Below are 27,756 nucleotides of genomic sequence, written 5' to 3'. Positions count from 1 at the left end.
CCATTGGAAGTTTTATAGGGATTGTGTTCAATATGTAGATTGCTTTGGGTAGTATGGACATTTTATTTATTTATTTATTTATTTATTTATTTGACTTTTTTTTTATTAGTATCTGTTTTATAACAAAGTGAATCAGTTATGCATATACATCTGTTCCCATATCCCTTCCCTCTTGCGTCTCCCTCCCTCCCACCCTCCCTATCCCACCCCTCCAGGCAGTCACCAAGCACCGAGCTGATCTCCCTGTGCTATGCGGCTGCTTCCCACTAGCTATCTACCTTACATTTGGTAGCGTATATATGTCCATGCCCCTCTCTCGCTTTGTCACAGCTTACCCTTCCCCTTCCGCATATCCTCAAGTCCATTCTCAAGTAGGTCTGTGTCTTTATTCCTGTTTTACCCCTAGGTTCTTCATGACATTTTTTTTTCTTAAATTAGTATGGACATTTTAACAATATTGATTCTTCCAATCCAAGAGCGTGGAATACCTTTCCATTTATTTGTATCTTCTTCAGTTTCTTTCATCAGTGTTTTCAGCATACAGGTCTTTCACCTTTTTGGTTAAATTTATTCTAAGTATTTTACTTTTTTTGATACAATCGTAAATGGGATTGTTTTCTTAATTTCTCTTTCTGATAGCTCGTTATTAGTGTAGAGAATCACAACTGTATATTGATTTTGTATCCTGCAAGTTTATTGAATTTATTTATTAGTTCTAACAGTTTTCTGGTGGAGTCTTCAGGATTTTCTATATATAATATCATGTCATCTGCAAATTGTGACAGTTTTACTTCTTTTCAGTTTGGTTGCAGAATATGCCATTTTTTTCTTTCTCTAGTTGTGTTGCACGGGCTCCAGGATGCATGGGCTCTGTAGTTTGCAGCATGCATGCTCTCTCATTGAGGCGCACGAGCTCGGTAGTTGTGGCGCGAGGGCTTAGTTGCCCTGTGGCATGTGGGATCTCAGTTCCCTGAGCAGGGATCATATCCGAGTCTCCTGCATTGGAAGGTGCATTCTTTTTTTTTTTTTTTTTTTTTTTTTTTTGCGGTATGCGGGCCTCTCACTGTTGTGGCCTCCCCCGTTGCGGAGCACAGGCTCCAGATGCGCAGGCCCAGTGGCCATGGCTCACGGGCCCAGCCGCTCCGCGGCATATGGGATCCTCCCAGACCGGGGCACGAACCCGTATCCCCTGCATCGGCAGGCGGACTCTCAACCACTGCGCCACCAGGGAGGCCCGGAAGGTGCATTCTTTACCACTGGACCACTGGGGAAGTCCCCGAATATGCCATTTTTAAGTGAACAATTCAGTGGTATTTAGTACCTTTAAAATGTTGTGTAGCCACTATCTCTGTCTAGTTCTGAAACATTTTCATCACCTCAAAATAAAACACCATACCCATTAAGCAGTTACTTGCCATTTGCTCCTTTTGCTAGCCCCCATGAACCATCAGTCTGCTTTCTGCATCTATGGATTTATCTATTCTGGATATTTCATACAAATGGAATCATAAAACATGTGGCTTTTTTTTTTTTTTTTTTTTTTTTGCTGCGCCTCGAGGCTTGTGGGATCTTAGTTCTCCAACCAGGGATTGAACCTGGGCCCTTGGCAGTGAGAGTGTGGCATCCTAACCACTGGACCACCAGGGAGTTCCTAACATGTGGCCCTTTGTGTCTGATTTCTATCTCTTACCATCATGTTTTTGAAGTTCATCCACATTGTAGTATGTATCAGTACTTCATTTCTTTTTAATGACTGAATAGTATTCCACTCTGTATATATATCCCAATTTGTTTATCCAGCTGTTGATGGACATTGGGTTGTTTCCATCTTTTGGCTTTTAAATAGTGATGCTATTTGTGTCCAAGTACTTGTGTGAGTGCCTGTTTTCAGTTCTTTTGGGTATATATGTAGGAGTGGAATTGCTGAGTCATATGGTAATTCTTTGTTTTACTTTTTGAGAAACAACCAAACCATTTTTTATAGCAGCTGGACCATTTTAAATTACCACCAGCAATGTTTGAGTGTTCTGTTTCTCCACATCCTTGCTAATACTTATTTTACTTCCCCCCCACCCTGCTCTTTAAAATACAGCCATTGCTGTTGGTGTCTAGTGATATCTAATTGTGGTTTTGATTTCCATTTCCTAAAGGCTAATGATGTTGAGCATCTTTTCATGTACTTGTTTCATTTGTATAACTATGCAGAAATGTCTATTCAAGTCTATTGTCTATTTTTCAAATGGGTTTTTGTCTTTTTGTTTTAAACATTCTTTATATATTCTGGATACTATACTGTAAGTATATACATATACTTGACAGATATATGGTTTGCAAATATTTTCTCCCATTCTGTAAGCTGTTTTTTCGCTTTTTTGATAATGTCCTTTCTTGCATAAAAGCTTTTCATTTTGAGGAAATCCAATTTATCTTTTGTTGTTGTTGTTGCTCATAATTTCTTCATTTTTGAAGGATAGTTTTGCTGGATATAGAATTCTTGGTTGACAGTATTTCTTTGAGCACTTTGAATATTTCATACCACCGCCTCCTGGTTTTTATGGTTTCTGATGAGAAATCAACTGTTATCCTTATTGAAGATCCCTTTGTATGGGACCTGTTGCTTTGCTGCTTTCAGGATTTTTTCTTTGTCTTAGACAGTTTGATAATGATGTGTCTAGGTGTGGGTCTCTTTAACTTTATCCTACTTGGTATTTGTTGATCAACTTGTATGTGTACATCAATGTCTTTCTTCAAATTTGGGAAGTTTTTGGCTATTATTTCTTCAAATATTCTTTCTGTCCCTTTCTCTTTTTTCTCTTCTTCTGGAACTCCCATTATGCATAGATTGGTACACTTCCTGGTTTCCCACAAGTCTTCAGACTTTTCATTTTTCTTCGTTCTTTTCTCTTTTTGTTCACCAGACTGGATAATCTCAGTTGTTATATCTTAAAGTTTCCTGATTCTTTTTTCTTCCTACTCACATCTGCTGTTTAGTCCCTTTAGTGAATTTTTCATTTCAGTTATTGTACTTTCCAACTCCAGAATTTCTGTCTGGTTCTTTTTTTATAATATCTGTCTTTTTATTGATATTCTCTATTTGGTAAGATATCATTTTCATTGACTGGGCTTCTTCAGGGACAGTGTGTAGCCTTTTTTCATATGTATGGGCCATGCTTCCTTCTTTCTTTGCAGGCCTTATAATTTTTTGTTGATAAATGGACATTTTGAATATTATAATGTGGTGACTCAGGACAGCACTCTCTTCCCCCCACCCCCCCAGCATTTGTTGTTGCTCTTTGTTGTAGTAGTTATTGTTTAGTGACTCTTTTGAACTAATTTTTTAAAGTCTGCAGTCTTTGTTGTGTATAGCCACTAAAGTCTCTGTTCCATTAGCTTAGTGGTCAGCTAGTGATTGGACAGAGATTTCCTTAGATGCAAAAAAAAAGAAACAACAATAACGAAAAACTCCCAGCCTTTGCAGATTGGCTCTGTGTATGTGTTAGGGCATGCTTTCAACACTCAACCAGGTTGTTTACAACCTGTCTTTGCCTTCATTTCCTGCTTGCACAGAGCCTGAAGGTCAGCTGGAAGTGAGAGCTTAGGGCCTTCTTGGTTCTTTCTTGAGCATGTGCACAGCCCTGGGCAAGTGCATGGCTTTTCAGGTCAGTAAGAATATGTGGGTGGTGTTTTTCCTTTTCTTTTTTTTTTTTTTTTTCGTTTATTGTGGAAGCTTTTAAAAGCCCTTATATTTTGTCATTCCTCAGCCTTTTCTCCCAAGCTTTTTAGTTAGTCTGTTGTTTGCCTCAACTGCTTTCCATTATCCCAGACATAGGCAACTAATACATTTGCCTGTAAATATTTTTGACCAACACTCTCAGGTAGCTTCCTTAGCAACAAGAGAGTTCCAAGTTAGGTAAGATAAAGTCAAGCCCTTTGAGCCAGTCCCTTCAGTGATCCACCAGACAGATCAAAACCAACAACCATGATTCTTTGCAAATGAGGTGCCTTCTGCTTCCTCCGTTAGTGGTACATGCACCAGAAATTTGGGCTATTATTTTCAAGGCACCCTTGACCAAGGGGTGGGTTGGGGGTGGGGGGAAATGTTGAAACACCCCTTTTTTCTTACTGAGACTCACCTATTTTTTCTTGTTAGGCATTCCCTTGGTTGCTGCAACTTTTAGTTAGTTTCCAGAGTCTGAGAAAATAGATGCTAACAGCTTTTGACAAGTTTTTTCATTGCTTTTATGTTGGGATGGACTTTTGGTATGCCTTATTCTGCTTTTTTTTGCTTACATCACCCTGTGTTTATATGATCCCATAGATTCTGATTCTGGATCAGGCTCAGATTCTGATCAAGAGAATGTTGCTTCTGGCAGTAATGCCTCTGGAAGTGAAAGTGATCAAGATGAAAGAGATGACTCAGGAAAACCAAGTAATAAGGAACTGTTTGGAGATGACAGTGAGGATGAGGGAGCTTCTCATCATAGTGGGAGTGATAATCACTCTGAAGGCTCAGACAATAGATCAGAAGCTTCTGAGCGTTCTGACCATGAAGACAATGATCCCTCAGATGTAGATCAGCACAGTGGATCAGAAGCCCACAATGACGATGACGATGAAGGTCATAGATCAGATGGAGGGAGCCATCACTCAGAAGTGGAAGGTTCTGAAAAAGCACATTCAGATGATGAAAAATGGTGCAGAGAAGATAAAAGTGACCAGTCAGATGATGAAAAGATGCAAAATTCTGATGATGAGGAGAGGGCACAAGTATCTGATGAAGATAAACTGCAGAATTCTGATGATGATGATGAGAAAATGCAGAACACAGATGATGAGGAGAGGCCTCAGCTTTCAGATGATGAGAGACAACAACTGTCTGAGGAGGAGAAGGCTAATTCTGATGATGAACGGCCAGCAGCTTCTGATAATGATGATGAGAAACAGAATTCTGATGATGAAGAGCGGCCACAGTTGTCTGATGAGGAGAAAATGCAAAATTCTGATGATGAAAGGCCACAGGCCTCGGATGAAGAACCCAGGCATTCAGATGATGAAGAGGAACAGGACCGTAAGTCAGGTAATACATTTATGAGAACCATAATGGTTTAGTAGAAGCATTAAGGTACAGCAGGGGCTCATTTATTCTTTTCACATTCCTACTTTTAGTACCCTGTTTTTTCTCTTCTGTCCCTCCATTTTAGCCTTTTCTAACTCTATACATTTTGCCTTTAAACATTTTCCTAATCCATGTATTATTTCTCTCTATTCCCCTTCCATTTAATACATGATAGATGAGGAAGAAAAAAATTTAAAGAGGAAAGTCTTAGAGAAAGATGTATAGTGCTAAAGTAGCTAGATATCAAATAGTTCCATTTTTGTGGGTAACTAAGAGCATGCCTCAGGTGAGAATAGATTTGCTTGGGCGAAAAAACCCAATACCATTGAAACTCCCCCATAGGGTAGCTAAAATGAGGTGTGAACACCAGGTTCCAGCTCAGTTTATTTGAGATCCAAAATTTCGTCCTCCAGAGGTAATCAGGCTCCAAGGAGTTTACTCAAACTAATCAAATTCACAGGAAACTATAAAAATTGAATTGCAAAATTGTTTGTTTCAAGAGCATCAAGTATTTCTCTCTTATCATTGTATCCTTTCCTTTGGGGGAAAATCTACATTGGGTTCCAAATTATAACAATCAGGAGGTTACCTGGGGAGCATAATATCCAGAAAGTGAAAACACAGCTGGATGATCTCAATGAGCTATGATAGCTTGACACATGCATCCTCATCCTGGGGACATGTGCTTGGATCAGAACATTCATTCCCTAAAGACAGCAGGGTACACAGAGCTGAACTTTGGCTCCTGGACCCCGTTTTATAATGGTCATTTACACTATTTTCCTGAAGTTAACACATTCTCATATAGAATGTTAAAAGAATTAGCCATCTTCTTTTTTTGTATTATATAAAAGTCACTTTGATTAGGTTGGAAGTCTTCCTGAAGTAATTAATATCTGGATTGCTTCATTTTTATAAGTGATTGATTATGATTACATATTGATCCTGTCTTCTTAGAGAGCTGCAGTATGGAGAGAGGGGGTCTTTTCCCCTGTAATGTACATACCTCAGGATAGCATTCAAGACCACATTTTAGCATTATTTAGGAGAGGAGATCAGAAAATTTCCAGAGATGGATATACGTCTATATAGACTATAGGACTGCAGTAAGTACTCAGTAACTAGTTCTGGGTAGAGTTATTTGTACTGTTACCAAAATCATTAAGGCTCATGCACTACTTCCCAAATACTAGCAGGCTAATATAAAACTAGGGTCATAGTAGGAATCTTATAGCTGGTCATTCTGCTTAATTCTTAACTAGTTCTACAATGGTTCTTTTTTTTTTTTAACATCTTTATTGGAGTATAATTGCTTTACAAAGATGTGTTAGTTTCTGCTTTATGACAAAGTGAATCAGCTATACATATACATATATCTCCATATCTCTTCCCTCTTGCGTCTCCCTCCCTCCCACCCTCCCTATCCCACCTGTCTAGGTGGTCACAAAGCACTGAGCTGATCTCCCTGTGCTATGGGGCTGCTTCCCACTAGCTATCGGGTTTACATTTGGTAGTGTATATATATACATGCCACTCTCTCACTTTGTCCCAGCTTACCCTTCCCCCTCCCCATGTCCTCAAGTCCATTCTCTAGTAGATCTGCATCTTTATTCCCATCCTGCCCCTAGGTTCTTCATGATTTTTTTTTTTTAGATTCCATATATATGTGTTAGCATACGGTATTTTTTTTTCTCTTTCTGACTCTGTATGACAGAATCTAGGTCCATCCACCTCACTACAAATAACTCAATTTTGTTTCTTTTTATGGCTGAGTAATATTCCATTGTATATATGTGCCACATCTTCTTTATTATAGTGGTTCATGTTTGAAGTTTACAATTAGGTAAATAATTGTACCTTCCAGATATATTTGTCTCCTCCATTGCAATATTTTTTTTTTTTTTTTTGCGGTACGCGGGCCTCCCGTTGCAGAGCACAGGCTCCGGATGCGCAGGCTCAGTGGCCATGGCTTACGGGCCCAGCCGCTCCGCGGCATGTGGGATCTTCCCGGACTGGGGCACGAACCCGTGTCCCCTGCATCAGCAGGCGGGCTCTCAACCACTGCGCCACCAGGGAAGCCCTGCAATATTTTTACCTCTTTTTTTTTCTTCTGTAATGAGTGGTATATAAATTTAATTATAAGTTTCAGTACTGCTTTTTGCATTCTCTCAAGTTTTTCTGCTTACAGAAACCAATGTTCCTTTTATTAATTTTATTTTAAAATTTACTATAGTAAGTTGATTTTTGTGTGTGTATGTACAGTTCTGTTAGTGTTAATGCATGTATAGATTTGTGTAACCACCACCACAGTCAAGATACAGAATAGTTCTGTCACCCTAGAAAACCCGCTCATTCTATACCTTCTGTAGTTATATACTTCCCCAGCTGTGACCCTTGACAACTACTGCTCTGTTCTGTCACTGTAGTTTTGTCTTTTGGAGAATGTCATCATATAAATGGAATCATACAGTATGTAACCTTTTCTCTTTCACTTAGTGTAATGCATTTGAGACTTACCCAAATCGTTACATGTATCAGTAGTTCATTCTTACTTATTACTGAGTAGTTTTCCATTGTATGGGTGTACCACAGTTTGTTTATCCCTAATGTTGCTTTTATTTATTTATTTATTTTCCTAATGTTGCTTTTAAAACACAATTCTAAGTAACGATATGACTGTGATTATGCAGATCTTCTGATTCTCCTCTTACAGAATCTGCAAGAGGCAGTGATAGTGAAGATGAAGTTTTACGAATGAAACGCAAGAATGCAATTGCATCTGATTCAGAAGCAGATAGTGACACTGAGGTACCAAAAGGTACTCCAATTACTTCTTTTATACATCTGTATTTCCATCCCTCTCTCTGCATTTAACTGTAGTGCATTCCCAACCCTGGGCACTGGCCCCAGACTGCAAGACCCACAGAAGAGAGTGTGGATACATTTAGTGTACACAGGCAAGTTATACAGATATGAGAAACTGCTTGCACTTAATTAGTTGAAGAACCTGCTTCATTCAATAGCAGAGTGAGTCTGCTATTAGGGGCTGAGGCTCTGGTTGAGGTGGAGATGGCAATGTCCATTCTTTGGTTTGAATAATGACAGTTCCAGTGCAGCTTGTTAGCTTGTTCTTTTTTAAAAAAATAAATTTATTTATTTTATTTATTTATTTTTGGCTGCGTTGGGTCTTCGTTGATACGTGCGGGCTTTCTCTGGTTGCAGTGAGCAGGGGCTACTCTTCGTTGCGGTGTGTGGGCTCTTCATTGTGGCTCCTGTTGTTGCAGAGCACAGGCTCTAGGCACGCGGGCTTCAGTAGTTGTGGCATGTGGGCTCAGTAGTTGTGGCTCACAGGCTCTAGAGCGCAGGCTCAGTAGTTGTGGCACACGGGCTTAGTTGCTCCGCGGTATGTGTGATCTTCCCGGACCAGGGCTCGAACCCATGTCCCCTGCATTGGCAGGTGCATTCTTAACCACTGCGCCACCAGGGAAGCCTGTTAGCTTGTTCTTAAGTTCTTAATAGGTTAATATCAGATGAAGAACCATATTCTTCAAGCTATGGTTTATTTATTTATTTATTTACATTAATTAATTAATTAATTTTGGGCTGCATTGGGTCTTTGTTGCTGTGGGCAGGCTTTCTGTAGTTGCAGTGAGCGGGGGCTACTCTTCATTGCGGTGCGCGGGCTTTTCATTGCAGTGGCTTCTCTTGTTGCAGAGCACAGGCTCTAGGCGCGCGGACTTCAGTAGTTGTGGCTCTCAGGCTCTAGAGCGCAGGCTCAGTAATTGTGGCGCATGGGCTTAGTTGCTCTTTGGCATGTGGGATCTTCCCGGACCAGGGATTGAACCTGTGTCCCTTGCAATGGCAGGCGGATTCTTAACCACTGCGCCATCAGGGAAGTCCCCAAGCTCTGGTTTAGATGAAGAGTTTATAAAAACCCAGTGTTAGGTAAGGTGGGTTTGTTGTAAGGTTAAAAGATCTACCTGTTCACCTCTTCATGTGACTACGTTTCAAATGGGTAATTACTATACAGTAAAGATAAGATGTTAGTATAAAAGTTACAGCAAACATAAGTTTGATATGCACAACTGTTTTTGTGCTGAATGGTAATTAAGCATTAATGTTAAATAGCTTATATAAATTATCACAAGTAACAGTATAACTAAAGGAAACATTTAGAGAGTCAACTAGAGAGAAAAGGAGAGAGCTGGACAGAACAAGCTCTGGGGTTTACTTAAAGATCTTTAGATCTATGTACGTGGACTTCGGAATCAGATGATCCAAGTTAGAATCTCTGTGGTTCTTTGCACTTTCCAACTATATGATTTTGGTCAAATTAATTACTTACTACACTTAAATTTTCTGATCTGTAAGAGGGAGGTGATGCTAACTACCTAACAGCGTTGTTGTGAGAATTAGATATATTAGTTATCTGTTTACAGTTATTTATTGAGAATCTGCTTTGTACTAGTACTATTCTGTGCACTCAGGATGTAGCAATAATCAAAACAGTTAAAGACTTCTCCCTTGTAGAACCCATATTCTGGTGGGGTCAGTGTAAGGTAGGGAGACTAATAACACAATAAGTAAATGAAATGTTAGATGGTGATAAGACCTAAGAAGAAAATAATCAAGTGGGGACACGAGAGTGTTGGTGGATGGAGTTGTAGTTTTGGTGATTTTATCATATAGATGAACTTTTCAATACTTGTGACCTTCCTCCTTCCTCCTCTTTAAAAAAAAAATTTTTTTTTTTAGATCAGTTTAAGGTTTGCAGCAAAACTGAGGGCAAGGTAGAGATTTCTCATATATGCCCTGCCCCCACTCAAGCATAGCTTGCCCCACTATCAAGATCCTCCACCAGAATGGTACATTTGTTACAATTGATGAACCTACAATGACACATTGTAATCACCCAAAGCCCATAGCTTACATTACGGTTCACTTCTTGGTATTGTACATTCTATGGGTTTGGAAAAATGTATGATGACATGGATCCACCATCTTCATGTCATACAGAATAGTTTCACTGTCCTAAAATTCTGTGTGCTCTGCCTGTTCATCCCTCCCTCCTGCCTAACCTCTGGCAACCAATGATCTTTTTACTGTCTCCATAGTTTTGCCTTTTCCAGAATGTCATAGTTGGAATCATATAGTAAGTAGCCTTTTTAGATTGACTTCTTTCACTTAGTAATATGTATTTAAGTGTCCTCCATGTCGTTCATGGTTTTACAGCTCATTTCTTTTTAGCACTGAGTAATATAGGCATACCTTGTAATATTGCAGTTCAGTTTATTGTGCATCTCAGATACTGTGTCCTTTGCAAATTGAAGGTTTGTGATAACCGTGCATTGAGCAAGTCGGCGCCATTTTTCTAACAGCTTTTGCTTACGTCATATCTCTGTGTAACATTTTGATAATTCTTGTGATATTTCAAACCCTCCACCAGCAAAAAGATTATGATTCACTGAAGGCTCAGATGATGGTTAGCATTTTTTTTTTTTTTTTTTTTTGCAGTATGCGGGCCTCCCACTGTTGTGGCCTCTCCCATTGTGGAGCACAGGCTCTGGACCCGCAGGCTCAGCGGCCATGGCTCACGGGCCCAGCCGCTCCGAAGCATGTGGGATCTTCCCAGACCGGGACACGAACCCGTGTCCCCTGCACTGGCAGGCGGACTCTCAACCACTGTGCCACCAGGGGAGCCCTTTTTTTTTTTTTTTTTGCAGTACACGGGCCTCTCACTACTGTGGCCTCTTCCATTGCGGAGCACAGGCTCCGGACACACAGACTCAGCGGCCATGGCTCACGGGCCCAGCCGCTCCGTGGCATGTGGGATCTTCCCGGACCGGGGCGTGAACCCATGTCCCCTGCATCGGCAGGCGGACTCTCAACCACTGCACCACCAGGGAAGCCCAGTTAGCATTTTTTAGCAATAAAAATATTTCAAAATTTTAAAATTTAAAGTGTTTTAAAATTAAGATATGTACATTTTTTTAGACATAATGCTTTTGCACACCTAATAGACTACTGCATAGTGTAAATACAACTTTTATATGCCTTGGGAAACCAAAAATTTCATGTGACTTACTTTATTGCAATATTCACTTTATTGTGGTGGTCTGGAACCAAACCCAAGATGTCTCCGAGGTATTCCTGTATTCCATTGTCTGGATGTACCAGTTTATCCATTCACCTACTGAAGGACATCTTGGTTGCTTCTGAGTTTTGACAGTTATGAGTAAAGCTGCTGTAAACATTCGTGTGCAAGTTTTCATGTGGATATAAGTTTGCAGATCCTTTGGGCAGATACCAAGGAGCACAATTTCTGGGGCATGTGGTAAGAGTATGTTTAGTTTGGTAAGAAACTGCCAGACTGTCCTCCAAAGTGGGTGTACCATTTTGCATTGCCACCATCAGTGAACGAGAGTTCCTGTTGCTCCACATTTTTGTCAGCATTTGGTGTTGTCAGGGTTCTGAATTTTGGCCATTCTAATAGGTTGCCTTTTTTTGTTGTTGTTGTTGCCTCTTCTTTTTCTGTGATCTGTCCTTCACCTTGTCTCAGTAACTCACTCCCATGGTTTTATCCTAGATCATGTCATTACCAATAATCATAACTCTTTTATAACCCTAATTTCAAACAGTCTACTTTTTGACTGCCCTCCTATCTTCTTGTCACTTCCTCTACTACCCCACCTTGATTTATTGATTTATTACAGATGGTTGTTGATGTTGTTTTGCCTATACCTGGGTGAAGTTCTGCTTGAGAGGAGGAGGACCTGGGTAGACATGGACCTGTAATTTTAAAACTTGAGGGACTCTATAGAGAATAAGCCTGTGTAGAGTGCTTAAGCCCCAAATTTGAGTATCTAGATTGTAGGAGGATATTTTTGGGCTCTGGGGGAATAAAGGAAAGTGGAAGAACAAGGATGCAGTAAGTGAAAGGAGAAAGGAGTGCCTCCTGTGCAGCTTTGCCCTTCACTGGACTTGCTCCCTTCCCTCTCCACAGACATTCTCGTCAGATCTTTGAGAGCCAGACTCAGAGTTGTGTTTGAGTGGTTTCTGGGAGCTTGGTCTAGATACCTTGGGAATATGTTGAAGTGATAGCTTTGAAGAATCATTGTTATAGATATTAATACTGAGCATTTTTTTCTCCTATATGGAAGATAATAGTGGAACCATGGATCTCTTTGGAGGTGCAGATGATATATCTTCAGGGAGTGATGGGGAAGATAAACCACCCACTCCAGGACAGCCTGTTGTAAGTAGAATTACCAGTGAGAATTGGAGGAGGGTATTAAATCTGTCTTCTATGCTGGGAAGAGGAAGTCGATAAATGAATTGCAGTATGAAAATACAACACACAGGTGACATTCTCAGTTAATTAGGGAACACTTGGTTATAAGGAGGATTAGAAATAACTGCCATGGCACATCCATCCACAGAATACTACTGAGCAATGAAAAGAATTTAACTATTGATATATGCAGCAACTTGGATGAAGTTCCAGGGAATTATGCTGAGTGAGAAAAAGCCAGTCCCAAAAGGTTACATACTGTATGAATTCACTTATATAACATTCTTGAAATGACAGAATTGTAGAAATGGAGAAGAGATTAATGGAGATTAAGGAGGGATGAGGGCAAGAGGGAAGTGGATCTGACTGTAAAAGGGCAGCATGAATCTTTGTGGTGATGGAAATGTCCTGTGTCTGCCTGTATCAGGGTCAGTCTCCTGGTTGTGATATTGCACTATAGTTTTGCAAGATGTTATCACTGGGAAAAAAAGGATAAGAAAAAGAAAGAAAGAAAGAGGAAGAAAGAACTGCCCAGCATGAGGTTGGCGCCATACCTTAAGAGACTAGACTGCAAGGACCTGTGAATTGAGAACCATTGATTTAAATGTTTTTTGTGTTTTGTTGATAATCTTCTCTGATTTTAATTGATAGAGTGACTTCATATTGAAGTGCCGATTAATTTCACACTTCTATCGGTGAATATGTGGAAGGTAGATTTATCACAAAAGAGATATTTTCTTATATCGATGCTTCCAAACAGATCTTGTTTTCCATGAGGTTTTTGGGGAGTTGGTTGGTAGGGATGGATGTTAGCCCTAAAGTCATATCTCATTATACTTCTTATCTTCCTAAGCAATTAAAGTGTGGAAGTTGAGCTAGACCACCTCTAAGGTCCCATCAAGATCTAAAATTCTGTGACTCTTTTACTAGGACGAAAATGGATTGCCTCAGGATCAACAGGAGGAGGAGCCAATTCCTGAGACCAGAATAGAAGTAGAAATACCCAAAGTAAACACTGATTTAGGAAATGACTTGTATTTTGTTAAGCTGCCCAACTTTCTCAGTGTAGAGCCCAGGTAAGGGAATCAGTTAATAGTGTTTTTTAATGTTGGATAGAAATATGTAGAATGTTGATATTTTTCTTATTTTGTATGAGTTGACTAATCACAAAAATGGAAAACTGGTTACGCAGCTCTGAAAAAATAAATCAAGTATATACTGTGATAGAAAAAGTATGGACTATTGGTAAAGGAGACTTTTAATGCTTGTAATTGTTTTTAGCAGTCTGGTATTTCTTATGAATTAACAGACACCACAAGTCTTTGGTTGTTTCTGACTATTGGATCCTTGAAAAAGCTGGAATTGAGAGTGGTGAAGTTTGCTAGAGAAACTGCAAATGTCTACTGTAGCAGCCATTGTGGATCTAGAAAAACTAATGGTTTTGGACAGTTAAACAGTGTTGATGGCTATTATTCACTAAGTAACATGCAAGCTCTTGTGCAATTTAAAATTTTTTCCCTAAGCAAAATGATGTGGAAAGCTAGAGTATGTGTAGTCTACTCTTTGGAAGATATAAAAGAAAAAAGAATAGTTTGAACATTTAGCCTTGCTTGCACTTTATTTCAAGCAATATGTATTAACACCAAATTTCAAGAAGGTACAGTAATTTGAATGCTTCCTTATAGTTGACCATTATGATTTTTAATTGTGATTTTTTAGAGTTGCATTATATAACAGTAATGATATTTCTTATAAAATGTGATTAATAGCTTATTTTAAAAACAATTTGTAGACCTTTTGATCCTCAATATTATGAAGATGAATTTGAAGATGAGGAAATGCTGGATGAAGAAGGTAGAACCAGGTTAAAATTAAAGGTACTATTCTGTGTTTTTTTTTTTTCTTCTTTTATAAAGTAAAACCTGGGAATATTAACTTGAGACTTGAGCTTTTGAAAATGATTTTTTATGTTTCTTGTTTTATCAACAAACAGATTATCTACCTTTTCAGAATATTTTTAGAAAGAAAATACGTAGCTTTTTCTCTGTAAAAGGTGTCACTTTTCTGTTACTTTTCTCACTGTTAAACTTTTTTGATGCTTTAAAAAAATTATTAGCTACTTCCTTCAGAATAAGTTGTACTGTGGTTTGGTGTTTAGAACAGCTACCTCCATACATACTGTGGGTTAAGTTCTAACAACTTCCTGCAAGGGGAATTTCTTCAGGCTCTTTGATCGATGGATAAACAAATCAGATACAAAAGGAGAATTTATTACTAGTACCTAACACTTTACCCATATGGCTGTCTTTGTATTCTTCCAATTGTTCTTGTTCACTATTAGGAGAGATTTTTATTGTACTAAATTCCTAATGCTTCTCTTTGATACCTTGTATTATCTGGTTACCTCTATCCAAGGACGGCCTCTAATCTTCCTTTAATCAAGGAGGATGTAAGTTTAAGCAGATGCTTTAGAGCTGAGCTGTAGCAAAGAACAAGGAGCAGTTGGGACTTCCCTGGTGGCGCAGTGGTTAAGAATCTGCCTGAGAATGCAGGGGAAATGGGTTCGATCCCTGGTCCGGGAGGATCCCACATGCCGTGGAGCAACTAAGCCTGTGCCCCACAACTACTGAGCCTGCGCTTTAGAGCCCTTGAGCCATGACTACTGAGCCCACGTGCCACAACTACTGAAGCCCGCGCACCTAGAGCCCGTGCTTTGCACCAAGAGAAGCCACTGCAATGAGAAGCCCGTGCACTGCAATGAAGAGTAGCCCCAGCTTGCCGTGCTAGAGAAAGCCCGCACGCAGCAACGGAGACCCAGTGCAGCCAAAAATAGATAAATAAATAAATTAATTAATTAAAAAACAAGAAACAAGAAGCAGTTGAACTCATGATACTGAAATTGGAGCTATGTGTTTAAAATTCTTAAATCTGAAGGATTTCCTGTAAATACTTTTTTTTTTTCCTTGTGGATGTTGTACATGGTGTTAAAATATTAAGAAGTGGCAGTCTGGCATTCTTTGAATTCCAGGGCTGAAACTTTAGAGTAATTCCATATCTTCAAGTGTGATAGATCCACAAGTACCTAAAGAACCTTGATATAAGTGGTTTCCCTAAAATGCATGGGCTTCCAAAGCTTTTCAGTGAAATGTCATTACTCCTCCTTCTTAATGGAAATGCAGATCAAATGAAAAAATGGAGATAAACAGGCACCATTAACTTGGTCAGGGTCACACAATTAATAAGAATAGTACTTAGACTATTTTTGATGTTTTGCTGTTCTTACCCTTGCTTCCCCACCCCAAACCCCACCCCGGTCTCCATTAGGTTATCTCTTAATATCTTTCCTCAGAACATGTGTATCTGTTGATTTAGGCTGAGCACTGTGAATTTTTCATGCCTGTTTTAGTACCTCTGGCATTATTCTGTTGCCTTTCTTTCTCACCATTTATATAAATTAATGTGATAGTGCCTTATTTGTTTACTTTTTATTGATTTTTGCATTTTCCCCTCACGTTCTATCATGATACATCAGCAGTGTCAATGTATCTGTATTTTAAGACGATGTAAATCAGACTGTAGTATAGGCATCAGAGTTTAGAAATAAGTAGTTTACTCTAAAACCTTGGTGCTTAGAGTACAAAATGTCAGTGTATAACAGACTTTTAATTTTTATTTTAAAAAATTTTATTTATTTTTTATACAGCAGGTTCTTATTAGTTATCTATTTTATACATATTAGTGTATATATGTCGTCAATTCCAATCTCCCAATTCATCCTCCCCTTCCCCCCCGCCCCTATGCTTTCCCCCTTGGTGTCCATACATTTGTTCTCTACATCTGTGTCTTTATTTATGCCTTGCAAACTGGTTCATCTGTACCATTTTTCTAGATTCCGCATATATGTGTTAATATACGATATTTGTTTTTCTCTTTCTGACTTACTTGACTCTGTATGACAGTCTCTAGGTCCATCCACGTCTCTACAAGTGACCCTATTTCTTTCCTTTTTTTTTGTGGTACGCGGGCCTCTCACTGCTGTGGCCTCTTCCGTTGCGGAGCACAGGCTCCGGACGCGCAGGCTCAGCGGCCATGGCTCACAGGCCCAGCCGCTCCGTGGCATTTGGGATCTTCCCGGACCGGGGCACGAACCCACGTCCCCTGCATCAGCAGGCAGGCTCTCAACCACTGCGCCAGCAGGGAAGCCCTCGTTCCTTTTTATGGCTGAGTAATATTCCATTGTATATATGTACCATTCGTCTTCTTTATCCGTTCATCTATTGATGGACATTTAGGTTCCTTCCATGACCTGGCTATTGTAAATAGTGCTGTAATGAACACTGGGGTGCATGTGTCTTTTTGAATTATGCTTTTCTCTTTTCCCAGTAGTGGGATTGCTGGGTCATATGGTAATTCTACTTTTAGTTTTTTAAGGAACTTCCGTACTGTTCTCCATAGTGGCTGTATCAATTTACATTCCCACCAATAGTGCAAGAGAGATCGCTTTTCTCCACACCCTGTCCAGCATTTGTTGTTTGTAGATTTTCTGATGATGCCCATTCTAACCAGTGTGAGGTGATACCTCACTGTAGTTTTGATTTGCATTTCTCTAATAATCAGTAATGTTGAGCAGCTTTTCATGTGCCTCTTGGCCATCTGTATGTCTTCTTTAGAGAAATGTCTATTTAGGTCTTCTGCCCATTTTTTTGATTAGGTTGTATGTTTTTTTAATATTGAGCTGTTTATATATTTTGGAGACTAATCCTTTGTCCATTGATGCATTTGCAAATATTTTCTCCCATTCTGAGCATTGTCTTTTCATCTTGTTTATAGTCCTTTGGTGTGCAAAAGCTTTTAAGTGTCATTAGGTCCCTTTTGTTTATTTTTGTTTTTATTTCCATTACTCTAGGAGGTGGGTCAAAAAAGATCTTGCTGTGATTTATGTCAAAGAGTGTTCTTCCTGTGTTTTCCTCTTAGAGTTTTATAGTGTCTGGTCTTACATTTAGATCTTTAATCCATTTTGAATTTATTTTTGTGTATGGTGTTAGGGAGTGTTCTAATTTCATCCTTTTTACATGTACCTGTCCAGTTCCTCCAGCACCACTTTATTGAAGAGACTGTCTTTTCTCCATTGTATATCCTTGCCTCCTTTGTCATAGATTAGTTGACCATAGGTGTGTGGGTTTATCTCTGGGCTTTCTATCCTGTTCTATATTTCTCTTTTTGAGCCAGTACCATTTTGGCTTGATTACTGTAGCTTTGTAGTATAGTCTGAAGTCAGGGAGTCCGATTCCTCCAGCTCCGTTTTTTTCCCCTCAAGATTGCTTTGGCTATTCAGGGTGTTTTGTGTCTCCATACAAATTTTAATGTTTTTTTTTTTTTTTTTTCTTTTTGCGGTATGCGGGCCTCTCACTGTTGTGGCCTCTCCCGTTGCGGAGCACAGGCTCCGGATGCGCAGGCCCAGCGGCCGTGGCTCACGGGCCCAGCCGCTCTGTGGCATATGGGATCCTCCCAGACCGGGGCACGAACCCGTATCCCCTGCATCGGCAGGCGGACTCTCAACCACTGCGCCACCAGGGAGGCCCTACAAATTTTAATGTTTTTTGTTTTAGTTCTGTAAAAAATGCCATTGGTAATTTGATAGGGATTGCATTGATCTGTAGATTGCTTTGGGTAGTATAGTCATTTTCACAGTATTGATTCTTCCAATCCAAGAACATGGTATATCTTCTTCATCTGTTTGTGTCATCTTTGGTTTCTTTCATCAGTGTCTTATAGTTTTCTGAGTACAGGTCTTTTACCTCCTTAGGTAGGTTCATTCCTAGGTGTTTTATTCTTTTTGTTGCAGTGGTGAATGGAATTGTTTCCTTAATTTCTCTTTCTGATCTTTCATTGTTAGTGTATAGGAATGCAAGAGATTTCTGTGCATTAATTTTGTATCCTGCAACTTTACCAAATTCATTGATTAGCTCTAGTAGTTTTCTGGTGCCATCTTTAGGATTCTCTATGTATAGTATCATGCCATCTGCAAACAGTGACAGTTTTACTTCTTTTCCAATTTGTATTCCTTTTATTTCTTTTTTTTCTCTGATTGGCGTGGCTAGGACTTCCAAAACTATGTTGAATAATAGTGGTGAGAGTGGACATCCTTGTCTTGTTCCTGATCTTAGAGGAAATGCTTTCACTTTTTCACCATTGAGAATGTTGTTTGCTGTGGGTTTGTCATACATGGCCTTTATTATGTTGCAGTAGGTTCCCTCTGTGCCCACTTTCTGAACAGTTTTTAGCATAAATCGGTGTTGAATTTTGTCAAAAGCTTTTTCTGCATCTATTGAGATGATCATATGGTTTTTCTTCTTCAATTTGTGAATATGGTGTATCACATTAGTTGATTTGCATATATTGAAGAATCCTTGCATCCCTGGGATAAATCCCACTTGATCATGGTGTATGATCCTTTTAATGTGTTGTTGGATTCTGTTTACTAGTATTTTGTTCAGGATTTTTGCATCTATATTCATCAGTGATATTGGTCTGTAATTTCTTTTTTTGTAGTATCTTTGTCTGCTTTTGGTATCAGGGTTGGTGGCCTTGTAGAATGAGTTTGGGAGTGTTCCTTCCTCTGCAATCTTTTGGAAGAGTTTGAGAAGGATGGTTGTTAGCCCCTCTCTAAATGTTTGATAGAATTCACCTGTGAAGCCATCTGGTCCTGGACTTAGGTTTGTTGGAAGATTTTTAATCACAGTTTCAATTTCAGTGCTTGTGATTGGTCTGTTCATATTTTCTATTTCTTCCTGGTTCAGTCTTGAAGGTTGTGCCTTTCTAAGAATGTGTCCATTTCTTCCAGGTTGTTCATTTTATTGGCATAGAGTTGCTTGTAGTAATCACTCGTGATCCTTTGTATTTCTGCAGTGTCAGTTGTTACTTCTCCCTTTTCATTTCTAATTTTATTGATTTGAGTCTTCTCCCTTTTTTTCTTGATGAGTCTGGCTAATGGTTTATCAATTTTGTTTATCTTTTCAAAGAACCAGCTTTTAGTTTTATTGATCTTTGCTATCGTTTCCTTCATTTCTTTTTCATTTATTTCCGATATGATCTTTATGATTTCTTTCCTTCTGCTCACTTTGGGTTTTGTTTATTCTTCTTTCTCTAGTTCCTTTAGGTGTAAGGTTAGATTGTTTATTTGAGAATTTTCTTGTTTCTTGAGGTAGGATTGAATTGCTATAAACTTTGCTCTTAGAACTGTTTCTGCTGAATCCCATAGATTTTGGATTGTTGTGTTTTTGTTGTCATTTGTCTCTAGGTATTTTTTGATTTCCTCTTTGATTTCTTCAGTGATCTTTTGGTCATTTAGTAACGTATTGTTTAGCCTCCATGTGTTTGTGTTTTTTACGTTTTTTTCCCTGTAATTGATTCCTAACCTCATAGCGTTGTGGTCGGAAAAGATGCTTTATATGATTTCAGTTTTCTTAAATTTACCAAGGCTTGATTTGTGACCCAAGATGTGGTCTCTCCTGGAGAATATTCCACGTACACTTGAGAAGAAAGTGTAATCTGTTGTTTTTGGATGGAATGTCCTATAAATATCAATTAAATCTATCTGGTCTATTGTGTCATTTAAAGCTTGTGTTTCCTTATTAATTTCTGTTTGGATGATCTGCCCATTGATGTAAGTGAGGTGTTAAAGTCCCCCACTATTATTGTGTTACTGTCAATTTCCTCTTTTATAGCTGTTAGCAGTTGCCTTATGTATTGAGGTGCTCGTATGTTGGGTGCATATATATTTATAATTGTTATATCTTCTTCTTGAATTGATCCCTTGATCATTATGTAGTGTCCTTCCTTTTCTCTGGTAACATTCTTTATTTTAAAGTCTATTTTATCTGATATGAGTATTGCTCCTCCAGCTTTCTTTTGATTTCCATTTGCATGCAATATCTTTTTCCATCCCCTCACTTTCAGTCTGTATGTGTCCCTGGGTCTGAAGTGGGTCTCTTGTAGACAGCATATATATGGGTCTTGTTTTTGTGTCCATTCAGCAAGCCTGTGTCTTTTGGTTGGAGCATTTAATCCATTCACAATTAAGGTAATTATCGATATGTATGTTCCTTTTACCATTTTCTTAATTGTTTTGGGTTAGTTTTTTTAGATCCTTTTCTTCTCTTGTTTTTCCCTCTTAGAGATGTTCCTTTAGCATTTGTTGTAGAGCTGGTTTGATGGTGCTGAATTCTCTTAGCTTTTGCTTTTCTGTAATGCTTTTGATTTCTCTGTTGAATCTGAATGAGACCCTTGCCGGATAGAGTAATCTTGGTTGTAGGTTCTTCCCTTTCATCACTTTAAATATATCATACCACTTCCTTCTGGCTTGCAGAGTTTCTGCTGAGAAATCAGCTGTTAACGTTATGAGCGTTCCCTTGTATGTTATTTGTCGTTTTAACTTTGTTGCTTTTAATAATTTTCCTTTGTCTTTAATTTTTGTCAATTTGATTACTATGCGTCTCGGTGTGTTTCTCCTTGGGTTTATCCTGCCTGGGACTCTCTGCGCTTCCTGGACTTGGATGGCTATTTCCCTTCCCATGTTAGGGAAGTTTTCAACTATAATCTCTTGAAATATTTTCTCGGGTCCTTTCTCTCTCTTCTCCTTCTGGGACCCCTATAATGTGAATGTTGGTGGGTTTAATGTTGTCCCTGAGATCTCTTAGGCAGTCTTCATTTCTTTTCATTCTTTTTTCTTTATTCTGTTCCATGGCAGTGAATTCCACCATCCTGTCTTCCAGGTCACTTATCCATTCTTCTGCCTCAGTTATTCTGCTACTGATTCCTTCTAGTGTATTTTTCATTTCAGTTATTGTATTGTTCATCTCTGTTTGTTTGTTCTTTTTTTTTTTTTTTTTTTTTTTTTGCGGTACGTGGGCCTCCCACTGTTATGGCCTCTCCCGTTGTGGAGCACAGGCTCCGGACGCGCAGGCTCTGCGGCATGTGGGATCTTCCCGGACTGGGGCACGAACCCGTATCCCCTGCATCGGCAGGCGGACTCTCAACCACTGCGCCACCGGGGGTGGGGGAGCCCTGTTTGTTTGTTCTTTAATTCTTCCAGGTCTTCGTTAAACATTTCTTGTATCTTCTCGATCTTTTCCTCCATTCTTTTTCCGAGGTCCTGGATCATCTTTACTATCATTACCCTGAATTCTTCTGGTAGGTTGCCTATCTCCACTTCATTTAGTTGTTTTTCTGGGGTTTTATCTTGTTCCTTCATCTGGAACATAGTCCTCTGCCTTTTCATTTTGTCTATCTTTCTGTAAATGTGGTTTTCGTTCCACAGGCTGCAGGATTGTAGTTCTTCTTGCTTCTGCTGTCTGCCCTCTGGTGGATGAGGCTGTCTAAGAGACTTGTGCAAGCTTCCTGATGGGAGGGACTGGTGGTAGGTAGAGCTGGGTGTTACTCTTGCAAGCAGAGCTCAGTAAAACTTTAGTCTGCTTGTCTGCTGATGGGTGGGTCTGAGTTCCCTCCCTGTTGGTTGTTTGGCCCGAGGTGAACCAACACTGGGGCCTACCCGGGCTCTTTGGTGGGTTTAATGGCAGACCCCAGGAGGGCTTACGCCAAGGAGTACTTCCCAGAACTTCTGCCAGTGTCCTTGTCCCCGCGGTGAGCCACAGCTGCCCCTTGCCTCTGCAGGAGACCGTCCAACACTAGCAGATAGGTCTGGTTCAGTCTCCTATGGGGTCACTGCTCCTTCCCCTGGGTCCCAGTGCGCACACTACTTTTTGTGTGCCCCCCAAGAGTGGAGTCTTTGTTTCCCCCAGTCCTGTTGAAGTCCTGCAATCAAATCCTGCTAGCCTTCAAAGTCTGATTCTCTGGGAATTCCTCCTCCCGTTGCCAGACCCCCAGGTTGGGAAGTCTGATGTGGGGCTCAGAACCTTCACTCCGGTGGGTGGACTTCTGTGGTATAAATTTTCTCCAGTTTGAGTCAACCACCCAGCAGTTATGGGATTTGATTTTATTGTGTTTGCGCCCCTCTTCCCATCTCATTGTGGTTTCTCCTTTGTCTTTGGATGTGGGGTATCTATTTTGGTGACTTCCAGTGTCTTCCTGTCGATGACTGTTCACCAGTTAGTTGTGATTCTGGTGCTCTCGCAAGAGGGAGTGAGCACACGTCCTTCTACTCCGCCATCTGGAACCAATCTCTCCAGACTGTTTTTCAAATCCTTGATGTATGATGGAAAATAACCGTGGACCTTTGGTTTCTTGAGTGATGTTCTAGGGACTAGGCTGACCTTTTTTTTTTTTTTTGCGGTACACGGGCCTCTCATTGTTGTGGCCTCTCCTGTTGCGGAGCACAGGCTCTGGACACGCAGGCTCAGTGGCCGTGGCTCACGGGCCCAGCCGCTCCACGGCATGTGGGATATTCCCGGACCAGGGCACGAACCCATGTCCCCTGCATTGGCAGGCAGACTCTTAACCACTGCGCCACCAGGGAAGCTCTAGGCTGACCATTTTTAAAGGGTCAGTTGGTGGTATAATTAACTCTTTAATGAGCAAAGAACCAGGTACAGTTTATGTACCTCTATGAGGTCCTGTGACTTTAGAAGTATTTTGATGTGTCTTTCATCCCAGTAGGGTAAGACCTAGGAGTGTTTTATCCTTTCATAGCATCATTGTTTGAATCACCTTATATAATAGGAAGCATTTTTCAAAGTGGCTTCTCAGTTAATAATGGCCCATATGTGTCTTCATACTTGTATGTGGTTAACCTATTTTTTATGAGAGGGAAGGCAGGAATTGTGACAGATCATTTCGTTTTGTTTCCTTTATTCAGGAAAATTTTAAGCATACACAGCTATAATGAGAACAGTATAATAAAATTTCATGTACCCGTCTCTCATTTCAGTGGTTGTCAGGTTGGACACCTTGTTTCATCTGTATTCCCCACCCCACCTTACCCAGACTATTTGGAAACAGATCTCAGATTTGACATCATATTTAATTCATGAATATTATCGAGTTTTTAATCAGCCAGCTTCACAGTCGTTTGTTTATACAGTGAGGAATAAAGAAGTAAAGGGGGAAACTGGAGGGAAAACATTAGCACTCAGTTGTAAAGGCAGTTGCAGTTAACAGAGGAGATCCAGAAAATCTAACTGGGAGTGGGAGCAGCTGCTGTTAGGGTCGGTGGTGAGGGCAGGGGCAGAGGGAAGCTTGGGCTTAGATCTGTCGGTTTTCAAAATGTTGGCTTCTCTTTGATGCCATCTTAATTCACATTTTCTTTATCCTCGTGAGTTTATCCTTTTTTTAATTCTTTACTGTCATTTTAGTGTGTTTCCAGGATGCAGCAGGGACAAACTACGTGGATTTAGTGTGCTGTATTTTCCTGGAAGTCCCATTGATTTTTGTTTTGTTTTTTAAATTAATTAATTAATTAATTTTATTTTTGGCTGCATTGAGTCTTCATTGCTGCATGTGGGCTTTCTCTAGTTGAGGAGAGCAGGAGCTACTCTTCGTTGCAGTACACAGGCTTCTCATTGCGGTAGCTTCTCTTGTTGTGGAGCATGGGCACTAGGGCGCATGGGCTTCAGTAGTTGTGGCACACGGGCTCAGTAGTTGTGGCTCATGCGCTGTAGAGAGCAGGCTCAGTAGTTGTGGTGCACGGGCCTAGTTGCTCCGTAGCATGTGGGATCTTCCTGGACCAGGGATCGAACCCATGTCCCCTGCATTGGCAGGCGGATTCTCAACCACTGTGCCACCAGGGAAGCCCCCATTGCGTTTTCAATTTCAATAACAGTGGTTTTCATTTTAGGGAGCCCTTGAATATTTTCCACATCTGCCTGGTACTCCCTCTCCCCAACCCCAAACCACCTCCTACCCCCGACCTACCCCATAAAGTTAAGATAAAGTTAGACTCTAAACCTGCTCAAACCTGGGGTTTTTATTTTCATAAGGTGCTTTTTTTTTTCCTTACCCATGTGTGGGGAGCTTCCCTAGGCCAGTTGGCAGAGTTTTTTAGTCCCACATTTATTGGGTTTTTAGCTCTGTGAGAGGACCTGTTTATACAGGGAGTCTCAATCCTAAACTGCCATTTCATATGGCCTCAAGCCTTATTTCTTGTCCTCCTAGCTCTTACTGCGTCTTAAAACTTCTGGAGTTTACCACAGATTTAGCATCTGCTCAGATGCTCTGGCACTGAGCTCTGTCTCTGGTTCTAGCACTGGGAGCTCAGAAATTCACTTAAGCATACTTTCTTTCCTGTTTTTATTTTATCCAGCATCTCTAGGTGATTAAAACAAGAGGGTTTCAGTGTCTGTTTTTCTGTCCCTATCTATGCACGTTTATTCTGTGATTTTGTGTGTCTTGAGGAGAGAAGAAGCACAAACTACAGTGTTCTGAGGGACTTGTGTTTTAAAACAGGTAGAAAATACTATAAGATGGAGGATACGCCGGGATGAAGAAGGAAATGAAATTAAAGAAAGCAATGCTCGGATAGTCAAGTGGTCTGATGGAAGGTGAGCACAAATGCCTGAAGGGTATGGAAATGCCCAGAATGTGGCTGGGAGGGATCAAGCTTTGGAATATGAGCTTATTTGGGGTACACCTCTTATTAAAGACTTTCCATTGTTTAGTCCCTGGCATTGCAAAGAAAACCTGAGAGAAATATAAATAGGCAGTTGAGGGTCATACAGGCTGGTGGAAGACATTAAAAGTAGGCCAGAATGTGACCATCCTCTTTGGCTCCAGCATAGTAGTCTGGAAAAGTTAGACCAACTTCCCTCCCTCCTTACAAATTGATGCTTTAGTAAAACTGCCCTTCACTGGGAAGGTGGTAGAGGCTGAGTGAATGTCACAGCATGTTTTACTTCTAAGCATAAACATACAGAGTGTTTTACTTCTGTGTAGGTCATTTTCCACATCAAGCCTTCTTCATTCTTTCCTTCCTTCTGAATTCTGTGTAAGGAGAGAAAGCAGCAGCCGAATCACATTTTAAGTGAAGTAAAATGATAGAGTGAAAGCTTTCTGACTTACATGTGAAGTGTTCCTTCTTTTCAGCATGTCGCTGCATTTAGGCAATGAGGTATTTGATGTTTACAAGGCTCCACTGCAGGGCGATCACAACCACCTTTTTATAAGACAAGGTACCGGTCTACAGGGACAAGCCGTCTTTAAAACCAAACTCACATTCAGGTAATTACTCTCATCAACGTACTATTTGTTACAATAAAAGCGGTGAAATATAGGTGTTGTTCAAAGTGCCTGACTCCTGATTGGCATAACCTTGCAGTATAGTTCCCCAAAGACCAAGATCTGGTTCTCAGCTCTGAAGGTTCAAAGACTATATTGTCAAGTTGCTGTTTCACAGGGAACCAGGTCATGCTAACTAAACTTCCAAGAGACTGTTATGTAAACCAGAATGTCAAGTTTATTAACTCCAGTGATTACTATAACTGCCAGGAGGTCTAAGAATCCTTGCAGGTCAGTGTGATAATTAGAGGTTGTCAGTGTGTATGCGATCAGAGGAAAGGCAGTGAGTTGGTGGGTGTGAAGGCTGAGGACATCTTGTTCTTTAGGCTGCTGCATCTATTACCTCTCCAAGGATGTGTCCCCCAAGCAGCCCAGGATACTCAGGTCAGCTGGTGAGAGTATCCCCCTTGTCTAGGCAGCGTAGGCACTACAATGAAACATTCCTGTTTTTCTTTTCTTGATTCTAAGCAGACCATCCTCCTTGGGTAATGCTTATCTTTGGGGAGGGCACAATATTCTTGGTTATGACTTACAGTTTTGAAAATTGTAATGGTCAAGATTATAGGCTTTGGAATCAGATAGACCTGTATCTGAGTCCCATTTCCACTTGCATGACCTTGTGTAACTTTCTCAACCTTTCCTTGCCTCAGTTTCCTAATATATAAAATGTAATAATTATCTCATAGAGGAGCTGTGACAATGAAGTCACGTAATATGTAAAACACAAAAGTACAGTGCTTGGCACTTAGTATTCAGTAAATGCTGCTTATGCCATCCATTTACTACTTCTAGAGGGTAATTGTGCTGTGCAAACCTTTTTTACTCTACTTTTCCGTATTTCACTTTACTTGTGAGATAAGAATGTTTTAGTAAGCTACAGAATGAAGAAACTTCAGAATCCCCATCTAGTATATTGTTTTGTGTCCCTGCCTATTTTTTTCTAGAGAATAGGAAATGGTCACTGGCCTCCTTTGATGTTGATATGACTGGCTCACAAATGTATTTGCTAAACAATGAGGTATTTTTGTTCATTTCCTGCAGACCTCACTCTACAGACAGTGCCACACATAGAAAGATGACCCTGTCACTTGCAGATAGATGTTCAAAGACACAGAAGATTAGAATCTTACCAATGGCTGGTCGTGATCCTGAATGCCAGCGCACAGAGATGATTAAGGTATGTTGGCTGAGGTTTATCCTGGATATTTGGAATATTAAGAATAGCATTTCCTAAAATGTTGTTCATCATCTCTTATTGACCCACTGTTTATCCTTCCAGCTGGCATGAACACGGAGCTGGTTTCATTTCCTAAGCATTTGGCAAATGGGTAAAATGGTGATAGTCCTAAAACAAACCCTGGCTTGGGTTCTCTCCCACCAGGTCCTGAGAGTTTGGCAAACAGATGACTGAAAGAATCTGAACTTTCACAGATAATTTCAAGGATGATTAAATCATCTATGTCTGGTTTAGAGTTCATGTCAAAAATCAGTGGAAACGCTCCAGAGATTTGGTCTAGGTAGAATATAAATAGACAAGAAGTTTCCCCCCTTTTCTCCTGAAGGTAGGGGAGCTGGAGGGACCTGAAGACTCCAGGACCACATTGAGAGATGCCCCAAGCCCTCCTTCACATCCCCAGCTTGCATGGAAATGCACAAGGAATCAGCTAGTTTGTTCTTAATCCCTATTCTACTGACAGTGATTTTTACTCTATACTCAGCACAACCACATACTATTTAATGAAACAATGTCCAGCAACAGAATTAGAGTTGTATGCAGTAATAAAGCAATTAAGTGAGGAATCAAAGAAACTCCAGAATATCCCTGACTTCTCATACCCTGGCCCTGCCTAGTGAACCCCAATGTATAGAAGCCAGGCAGATGGAAGGGAATGAAGGCTCTGCTTTGGGGCTCGGACCCTCCCCACCAGAACCTTCCCATCCTGCCATCAGGAGCTGTGGGGAGCTCTCTGGGTTGAGGGCCCCAGACTGGAATATGTGGGCACCATGGTAGTTAGGTGGAGCCTGGGCAAGTCAGGTGTCTGTCTCAGGGGTGAAGAGAACCCGCCTCCCTCAGGCATCCACTGGACATGAACGAGGTTCCTCAGGCTGGTTGCTGCACTCT

General features: G+C 40.3%; 1 protein-coding gene across 1 annotated transcript in view; it reads left to right on the top strand.

Moving 5' to 3' along the window:
- The window catches only part of LEO1 (LEO1 homolog, Paf1/RNA polymerase II complex component), a 50,734-nt gene that overhangs the window by 8,905 nt on the left and 14,073 nt on the right, over nucleotides 1-27,756 (top strand). The window contains exons 2-9 of the mRNA XM_082618868.1: nucleotides 4,319-5,077; nucleotides 7,830-7,934; nucleotides 12,277-12,371; nucleotides 13,338-13,483; nucleotides 14,200-14,284; nucleotides 24,807-24,901; nucleotides 25,443-25,577; nucleotides 26,676-26,811. Of these exons, the coding sequence (XP_082474994.1) occupies nucleotides 4,319-5,077; nucleotides 7,830-7,934; nucleotides 12,277-12,371; nucleotides 13,338-13,483; nucleotides 14,200-14,284; nucleotides 24,807-24,901; nucleotides 25,443-25,577; nucleotides 26,676-26,811 (1,556 nt within the window). The remainder of the gene's footprint in view (nucleotides 1-4,318; nucleotides 5,078-7,829; nucleotides 7,935-12,276; nucleotides 12,372-13,337; nucleotides 13,484-14,199; nucleotides 14,285-24,806; nucleotides 24,902-25,442; nucleotides 25,578-26,675; nucleotides 26,812-27,756) is intronic.

This window comes from Mesoplodon mirus (genome assembly GCF_964341445.2).
Source record: "Mesoplodon mirus genome assembly, chromosome: 4".
NCBI classification, from domain to species: domain Eukaryota; kingdom Metazoa; phylum Chordata; class Mammalia; order Artiodactyla; family Ziphiidae; genus Mesoplodon; species Mesoplodon mirus.
This window is presented reverse-complemented; position numbering and strand designations above follow the sequence as displayed.